We start from the raw sequence: 9844 nt of genomic DNA on the forward strand, positions 1-9844 counted from the left end.
AATGCATATTCAGGTTTTTTCATAGCATTACAGAACGTGCCTCTCCCTACATAGGCATATGATAAGTAGAGGAGACTAAGAAGCGTTGTAACTAAGTGAATTTTACATACAATTAATATAATTGTGTGCTTTTACCAAAAGAGAGAGAGGGGGGGGGGGGGGGGGGGGGGGGTTAATGGGAGACATTGTATTAAGCAAAATGGGGGATAATACAATAGTAAATCTACTAATAAACAATATAACTAACATTCATAATTCATTACATGAGGAGGGTATCGGGTTATATGGAACGTTATACATGTATTTTACATAGGAACCTAGAATAATTTGTTATGGTTTATATGGAACGTTATAGATGTATTTTACATAGAAACCTAGAATAATTTGTTATGAGAGGAGTTTGAGTGGGATATCACAAAGTATCCATTACCATTAATACAAAAGGTATCTACCTTTACACTTATGATAAGGGTGGACTTTAGCACAACCTCTTAAATAAAATATGTTCATACATAAATTGTTTGGTTGAGTTTGATATCTCAGCACTCCCCCTCAAATTCAACCACGTTGTACTATCAAATGAATGATAAACCCTGTTGTACTATCAAATGAATGATAAGCATGACTTATTGGATCAAGTGCACAAAAGCAAGCGTCGTTAAAAATCTCTCAACTGGTCTCCACCAAGTATTTTGGTGTAGATGTCCATACTTTGATGACTGTACAACATATGTTGGAGATCCATGTCTCCCACTAGTAGTTGTTGTTGGATGTAATTAAGCCATGGAACACTACGTTTCATACCAACTCTATAATACTTAGATTATTGCAAGGATCTGAGCCAACTCATTGACATGGATCTAAAAATTCTTTAGGATACATTTAAGCCTAATGTCATCAAATGTGGGATTCACCATACCCTTATATTCCACCTATATACAAAGATATGGCATGGTGGCATTCACTAAGGAGAATGCAAAGCATTGTCAATCCATTGAATAGCTGGCCTTGCTGGATTAATATACATAACACTCAACTATGAAAGATAACAAAGAGTCAATGGACAATGTCAAGAGATGGTGGCTTACTATTCAAAATAGTAGGTACTACACATTGTACAAGAGTTCTGTTGTGAACCAATGCTTGTTTGAGCTTTGTAAGTTTCTCATGTATATACTTGATCAATGTTGGTGCATGCATATTAGGTTGATCCGACTAGTCTTCTCCTCCATATAAAAAGTTCTCCCACCAAAGGCCGAGATTCATATCCATACGAATATGAATTCATCTCCATGATATATGTAAACTTCTACATCTGCCTAGTGTTGATAGACAATCCCAAAAGCTTTGAGTGTCAAGCTCGGGTCCGTGACAAGTTGAGCCAAAAGACGTGGGCTCTTAAGCATTCTTCCTAGGCACACTTCTTCCTCAATAAGCTCTTGCCTCTACATTGAGATTGTTAGATGGGGAATCTACTCTAATGTTAGAGACATGGGTCGATACATATGTCAAATCATTCCAAACCTTACTATAGTTTCATGCTAACCAGTAAAGCCAAGGTAGCCATGTTTATGATAATCAAGATAATATGTTAACCTTACTTTAAAAACTTGATTATATGTTGAATCACACTAAATGAGTAGCAGATCTGATTAAGTCTGCTTAGGAAAATTTGTCCTAACTTAGAACCCCTTTGCAAGTTGTTGTTTGGTTTCTTTCCTCTTCTTGCTCTTTCACACTAGGATATGACAAGGTGCCTACCTTCTAACTACTTCCATTGTCACCAAGTCATCTGGTTATAGGAGGATGATAATTGTCTCGATGGAGTTTGTCCCCACGAAGAGTAAGGACCATGATAGGAAGGCCTCGAAGGGTCAAGGGGCACCACGATTCCATGTAGTATGGTATCAAGTACCTCGTGCATTTGTGGTCGCTCTTCGGGGATCGGATGGCAACAATGCAAAGCCAAATGCAGGATGCACCTCCACATTGTCTCCATCTCCCCACTTACGTCCATCCTCGGGTCCAAAACCGTGGGTAGTGCGCCGCTCTCATGCTTGGACCAAACCCAATCGAGCAACATACGCTCCTCAGGTTGGTTGAGCCTCGGGTCGATGACCCGGCGGCCGCACGCGAGCTCTAACGCGAGCACGCCATAGCTAAAGACATCTACTTTGTCGGTCGGAGTGCGGGTGAAGAGCAGTTCGGGCGCGGCATATCCGGGGGTGCCGGCGGCCGTCATTGTCTGTGTGATATGGTTGTCGTCCTTGAGCAGGCGGAGCAGCCCGAAATCGCCCAGCATTGCCTTGAAGTCCGATGTGAGCAGCACGTTCGCGGCCTTCACATCCCGGTGCACTGCGCCCGCTGCGTGCAGATGGTTCAGGGCTTCCGCCACTCCCTTCAGGATGTCCACCCTAATCTCGCTTGTCAACATGCTGGCCTCCCCCTTCCCGAACAGGTGGTCCGCAAGGCTCCCATTGCTCATGAATTGGTACACCAGCATGGCCTCCCCTTTCTCGTAGCACCATCCTTTGAGGTTCACCAGGCGTGGATGCTGCAGCGTGTTGATCATCTTGATCTCCAAGAAGAACTCATCGCTCTTCCGCAGCCCCTCTTTGTTCAGCCGCTTGATCGCCACTTCACACATGGATCTATCTGTATTTGGTTGCTTTAATCTGCCCTTGTAGACGACGCTGAATCCACCACTCCCCACTCTGGCCTTGTCATGGAAGCCCTGGGTCGCCTTCCACAGCTCCTTGTACGTGTACCGCGGCATAGCCGCTGGAACTAGTACATCTTGTGGGATTAGGGCAAGCTCCGACACTTGATCATCATCAGAAGAACAACAGCATCTTTTCCTGTAGGCAATGGCTGCCACTATGATTACCGTGGCTACGACCCCACCGACAATGCTAGAAATGAGTATAAGTAGAGAATTGCCTGATTTTCGCGTGTACACTGCCTGAGGCACCTGGTTGCTTACAGCGTTGTCTCGTACAACAGTACTTAGCGAGAAATTCCAAGAATAGATCGCACAGCCTTGGTAATTCAAACCGGTAGTCGCGGACAAGCCGACAAACATGTCGGAATCAAGGAACAGAGTGGAGAGGTCATATCTTGTGCTGAGGAGCGGATCACGCGGCCGAGAAATCGAAGTGGACATGGTAATGTTGACCATCCGGACCTCGATGGATATGTTGGAGTAGTAATAATCCACCCACACCATGAAAGAAGAGTTCTTGTGGAGGTCGAGATGGGGATTCTTAGACGAAGCACTCGTATCAATGGTGATTGATGAGACGACGCCATTGAAGTCGATCCCGACATGGTTGTTGTTGGGGTCTTTCACATAACTGTTCTGGTAGGTGTCGAACTCAATGGCGAAGAGATGGGCATCCATGTAAGTGCCATTGGCGATGCCGAAGAACCCGCCCCCGCTCTTCTCGGGAATGGTGTGATACGGAGAGATAAAGAAGGTCATACCATCTCCGACTTCCGAGGTGCCGGAAGGGGTAATGAACTGGAACTGGAAGGAGGTGTGGAAGGAGGTGATATTTGTGAGCAAGGTCAAGGGGGCGGCAGACACGAGCCATCCCGCGTTTCCGTACATTTCACTCTGCTGCTGCACGCGAGGATCGGGCGTGAGCCAGAGCCTGCCATTGCTGAGAGTGGTATTGCCTAGTCGGGTAAGGTTTGGGTGCGGTGTGTCATTTGCAGGATCATAGGTAAACATGTAATCAACTGTTGTGACATTGAGATGATGGTTGGCACCAACAACAAAGGTGGCTTGCAGGCTAGCATACACTAGAAAAAGCAGGATAGTGGATGCTCCAGCCATGGCCATCGCCAGAGCCAAAGAATTCAAAGACACAGCGACAGAGACAGAGGTAGAGCGACTATGTCAGAATTCAAAAGAAACCAATTAGGTTTTACTACACGAGTGGCTGCCATGTTATCGAGACAACCTTCCACCATGTGTGCGTTTGTAAACTTAGGAAACAGATACATATACGGCTCTGCGCACACAATATATGTATGGGATCTTGTTAATCTGGCCTTTTCTCATTTGTGGGTGTCTCTATATATATTACATGTAATATAAATACATACATCCTGCATGAAGGACGTAAACGTTGAATCCTAGTGTGGGCTAGAGAAGCATGTAACTTGGGTGCGATAATGAATGGTGATTCAAGGAATTGTAGCAGCATTGCAAGCCATGTTGATATAATCCGAAAAGTCAAGAGTGTGCATTAATGCTGTGTTCTCATTTATTCCAAAGCTCAACTTAAGAATGGAAGGCCAAACTTGAGAAATCATTTCCTCGTCCCCTTTCAGCCCCCATGGACATGTGCAAAGTGGTGCTAAATTTGACACGATTAGGATGTGTGCGGAACCAACATTTATTGCTAGTATCCGACTACAATATACAAGACTAAGATGTTGATATATTCGATATAATAGAAATTGGAGCTAGTAGTTACAAAGTGCACATAGCAAAGGGTAAGATGAAAGGACGTAATTAAGAGATTTGAATGGATGTAACGTGATGGTGGTGTGTTGTGATTTTCTTTGTGACATCTACATAATCATATGGGAGCCATGTTGGTTGTAATCCAAATTGAGTATTAAATATATGGACATTCTTCTCAATATTCTATATATATAATTGTGCTTTTGCTGGTTAATTAAGACATCAATTCATTAAAGATCCTGTTTCTCACAACAATGTGCGTTGGTTTCCTATATTTCTATCTTCCATTTTTATTATTTGCAATTTTAAGAGATTTTGCCATGGAGTGATGATATGAACCTTAAACAACCATAAATGTTGCTCTTCTATTATTAGGTAGATCTAATTCAGGAACTCAATCATGCCCCTTTAGCCGCTTCAGAGTTCTTTGTCTTCATAAATGAAATTAGTGTGCTTTATTGTCTTGTGTGCTTGGTTACATTGGCTCAAATCGCACTAAGTCATCCTAAACTCGCATAGTTTATGAAACTCATTAGTCATTTCACTCAAGTATTATGTCCCCGTACTCTTTGAGTGGGCCTTTCATATAACACTCATCCCAAGCACTCCAATAACAATATTCCTCATTTTCAAGAGGAAATTCCTTTATAAAGTTAGTGTATTCTTGTTGCCAAGGGAAACAATGTATGATGCTTCAAGCATATCGAAATCCATTTTGATGTAGTCCAAAATCATTCAAATACTTGGAAGCATTCAAATGAAAACTACGAATGAAGTATTCTCCTATGACCTACATGCGTTTTGAGGTTGAGTGAAGAAAATATAAGTGTGGACTTTACATTAAAACAACTCAAAAGACTACTTGTATATTTTCAAGAGACATTGAACAACAATCCACTAGTAGGCATATCAAAATTCTTGGATGATGACAAAGGAGGATGTGGAGAAGAAGGGAATCCAAAGGATTTAACAAGAGAAGTGTCGCCTAAAATAGAGGAAGTCAATCGTCAAGAGGCAAGTGTGCATTGTGGAATCATCAATGGATTATACATAGTCTACTAAGGATAAACCCCTCAAACTAGGTAGAAGAAAAGGCTAAAGGATACGATGAAGTAAAGGATTAAAGCAAGAGAAATACAATCCATGAATGATGAGAATAGGAAAAGTGAGTTATAGTTAAGAAATCAACTAAGCTTTTTCCACCACAAAATCTAAAATTCAGCATGGAAGAAGTGGGAAGCTAAAAGTTAAGAATGTAAATTTTTTGAAGTCATAGAGCATGACCAATGACTCTTTTTGAGTCATAGAATAATTTTGTTCACATGGATTAAATTGGTGGCTATCAAATGTTATTGGGAAATCCATCTTCTTGTCTCTAAGATGTGCTACGACCATAATAACCACAAAGCAATGTACATGGTGTTCCCTAATAAGGCATTCTTTGAGAAACCCCAATGACTTTCTACAATTCTTCATCCATTTGAACTATTATGATATTCCATACAATGGTCTTTACCTCGCAACAAACATTTTAATGCAATGTCGAAAGTCTTGGAATTGTTTCTAATTAGTTGGAGGAAGCATGTCAAATATTAGTTTGAATTTATCTTCATCAATCAAGAAACCATCCTTGGGCATGATGCCTCCAAATATCAACGCATGTTTAACCGAGGCGCTCATTGGAAACAATTCTCTCAAGAGGGTGAGATTTTTGCCATAACTTGAGTTACAATATAGGTTTAGAAGCATGGGAATGGGCACAAAATATTGCATCTTTGACATCACTAGAGACATATGTTTTTAGTTGTTTGTTTGTTTATATTATTAGAATTGATTTGGTTGGGCATTATGGTCCTTTGGCTTGCATACTTGTTTGTGCTTTGTGCATCTTCTTTCTTCCATTGACCTCTATTTCGGTGGTGGGGTCCTCCTAATAGGATCATAGATTTTGGTGGTTTTTCCTAATAATGCGCATCGTAAGTGGCTAATTCATAGGAATGCAGGACAAGTTTATGCCAACAAGATTCCATTCAATGAAAAAAGTTGTCTAAGTTACATCGTGATACCCACTCTTCTTGCTTGTGAGGTTAACGAGGACAACTGAAGGCTATATATTTCCACCTCCTCGACGAAGTCTATGAAATCTCTGTTGCACTTTCAAGACAACTTGATATGCACGATCTAAACTAGACTTTCTCGATTGTCAAAACTAATAGTTCCTAAAGGCTTCAGTGGAATGTAGTTCGATCGGGGTCGGCCGAAGGCTTATGTGAGGCGATGGCCAGGAACAAGAGTGTACGCAATGGCCGGCATGTTGTGCAGGAAAGGCCGAGCAGCCGAGATGTTGGACACTCTTGGAATGTGTTTGTCTCCAATCCTCAAGAAACGAACGCATAAATGCACAACAGGCACAGACACAGATAGAGATATAGATATAGTTATAGATACAGATACAGATACAGATACAGATACATATATAAGTAAAATCCGTCATGGAATGATTCCGTTCTTTCTTTCGAGCTAATTGTTTGTCCTCATCGCCATCGCCATGGCTCCATCTGCTCAGAAGCAGAAATTACCACCCTTTGCTCTTCTGCTCCTTGTCTCCTCCGCTCTCATTCTCCTCATTACTTATCAGACCTTCAGAGATCGCAAGAGCGTTGCCGATTTGATGAAGGTGAAGGATTCTGCCATTGAAGACCTCGAAGAAAGCTTGAAGGTAAATCTCTTATTTTCGTTCAAATCATAGAATCTTCCTTTCTTTCATTTGTTTGCGTACATCATATTCTCGCTCTTCCTTTTCTTTCTTTTAGGTTTCTTCTATGTTCCTGATTTCCGATCTGATACGAATTTACGGAAAAAATCTCATTTTGAACTCTGTTCCAGAGGAATTTCATAGTCATTCTTCCTTGACCTAATGGCCATGCTATTGGTGTCTTTTTCAAGAACATTTTCCTCGTATAAATTTGATATGGCTCTTCAGGAATGATTCACTTGTCTGAGGCTATAGATCCATGCATTAGCTTCATCAGAGTCTATCTACAATTTTTTCCTCGAGATTTTCCAATGTTCCATGTACATTTTATGCATCTCTATGACTGTCATTTCGTTAACGGAAAATTATCTAGCTTCTTGAACATGTTCATATCTCATTTTTCTCTGGTTAAGTGGAGATATTTGGATATGTAAGCATAAAGTCAAACAAAGATATTATAGTTGTGCTTGATCATTATTTAAGAAACAATGGGTTGACCCACGCACACATGGGTTTTTCTACACTAGAATCAACATAATTCTTTCAGTTTGCATAATAAAAAGTCCCTGATCCTGATATATGGTTTTGATCCACTTCACCAATGATAGATGCTTATTTTTTTGAGCTTCCTTAATTCAAGAATGGTTTGTCCTACATCAGACTGTGAAAGGCATTATAAAAATGAAAAATAGTTTATCCATGCGTAAAATGTGACCAGCTAGTTCTTTTTTCAACCAATCTGAGTTGAAGAATGTTTGCTGACTCAAATGCTAGAAGAAGGTTGACAATTTTGTTTGTTGATTCAAATGCTAGAAGAATATTTATAGTTTTGTTTGGTGACTCAAATGCTAGAAGAAGATGCTGATCTTGGCATGGATTGAAAACATATATCTAATTTTTCGCATATAGTCTCACATGTTTGAAGATAAGAGTGGTTGTCAATTACTTAATACCTTTGAGAATTTCTAGAGAAGGATTTAAAGCTTGGATATTGTTTATATGTTAAGGCAGATTATGCAAATGGGATAAGCCTAATCAAGCTTATATCAAAATCTGAGGACGAAATCTGAGTGTTATTTATTCTTCTTGTGTTTAATAAAAGTAAATATGCAACATTTCTAACTACAGAAAACTGTATTTTTTACTAATATAGAATCAGCTATTTGTTTGAGAGTTTCTTATTTGGCCTCAATGTCTAATTTTGTAACTCATTACATGTTCAATCCTGATTACTGCAAGTTATCCTAGTAATTTATCTAAATTCACTTAGTTCAATTTCTTAGGATGAGGAGAAAAGGAATGCTGATTTGGAAGAGAGATTGAGAAAGGCATTGTCTGGAAAGCAGAAACTCAATGATTTCAAGGATGGATTGAATAGACGCGTAAGAGAATTGGAACATGTAAAGAGCTCAGATGAAGGAGAAAAGAAAAGCTTGGAACTGTCTCTCGAAGGTAAGGAAAACGAAATCATTAGTTTAAAAGATAAGTTGATTGTTCTCCAGAAAAATGAAGGGGAACTCAAACTTAGAAAAGATGAAATAGTCGAGAAAGATGCAGAGATTGAAAGCTTGAAAACACAACTGAGATCAGCACAGATATTATCTCCCGAAAAATCTGATGATGGTAAGGTAGGATATGAAGAAAAGCATACAAATGACGAAGGATACAAACAAAAGCATGAAAATGAGCCAGAATCCAAAGAGGAAAACAAGGAAGTGTCTTATACTAAAGTAAATGAAGAAGAAGAGCTGAAAGGGGAAGTACAGACAGATGCTGAACCACATGGAGAAATTTCTATAGACAACAAAGGAGTATCAATGGAGAGTATAGAAGATGAGGAAGTGAAAACGGAATTTACTATAGATGTAGAAGACGAAAACTCTGTAGGAAGAAAGAGAGTGCCTGAAGAGAGCAAAGAAGAAGTTGAAATGGAAATCAAAGATAATGCCACAGACACCAAAATCATCACATCAGAAAGTGACGAAGGAGAAGATAATGGAGAAGAAGAAAGACACAATGATGGAAGTACAGAGAATGAAGACAGTGGTAATACCGATGATACAAAGCAGAGCATGGACATCAATGAAGGAACTAGTCAGGTAGATGATAGAGGAGAGGAATTAGTAAATGAGGCTACAACAATGGAAGAAGATGATACAGCGAACATCAATGAAATAGAGGAGAGACTTGAAAGTGATAGAGGAGAGGTAGATATAGAGGCAATCAGCACAGTAGAAAATGAGGAGACAGAAGCAACAGCAATGGAATAGAGGTAAAGCTTTGGGTTAAAAAATCTCAAATTTCAAGGTTGAATCCTTCTTGGGGTACTTCTAACAGCGTATATCAGTTACTAGCTATGACCGTCATCTTGAATATTTAACAATAGAAAGCTTCCCATGGACTCACAGAACCATATTTTTTGTTGCATTGCTTCATCTTGCTCTCCTGATGAAGTGCTCCCTATTATTTATTTATTTATTTCAAGTAAATGGCTTGGCTGCCTTATATACTAATGCGTACCGCTAGTGTATTGTTTCAAAAACAATAAATGAGAAAACACAACTTGAATGATGTATGTCTAATTTGATAGTGAAAAAGATTATTGATGAGATCTT

The 9844-nt window shown here is 39.8% G+C and overlaps 2 protein-coding genes across 2 annotated transcripts; one reads left to right on the plus strand and one right to left on the minus strand.

Annotated features, from left to right (window-relative positions):
• Nucleotides 1–412: 412 nt before the first annotated feature.
• LOC147870208 (putative L-type lectin-domain containing receptor kinase S.7) lies at nucleotides 413–3981 on the minus strand. The gene has a single exon (XM_087337928.1). It carries the CDS (start codon nucleotides 3842–3844, stop codon nucleotides 1781–1783), a length of 2064 nt encoding a protein of 687 aa, XP_087194054.1. The 5' UTR covers nucleotides 3845–3981; the 3' UTR covers nucleotides 413–1780.
• Nucleotides 3982–6927: 2946 nt separating this feature from the next.
• LOC147870209 (uncharacterized) lies at nucleotides 6928–9838 on the plus strand. The gene is made up of 2 exons (XM_087337951.1): nucleotides 6928–7193; nucleotides 8513–9838. Exons 1-2 carry the CDS (start codon nucleotides 7023–7025, stop codon nucleotides 9497–9499), a joined length of 1158 nt encoding a protein of 385 aa, XP_087194077.1. The 5' UTR covers nucleotides 6928–7022; the 3' UTR covers nucleotides 9500–9838.
• Nucleotides 9839–9844: the final 6 nt, after the last annotated feature.

The sequence above is a fragment of the Azolla caroliniana genome, unplaced genomic scaffold, assembly GCF_043228905.1.
Source record: "Azolla caroliniana isolate FFs.n. ecotype wild unplaced genomic scaffold, voAzoCaro1.0.p SCAF_1, whole genome shotgun sequence".
Classification (NCBI taxonomy): Eukaryota; Viridiplantae; Streptophyta; class Polypodiopsida; order Salviniales; family Salviniaceae; genus Azolla; species Azolla caroliniana.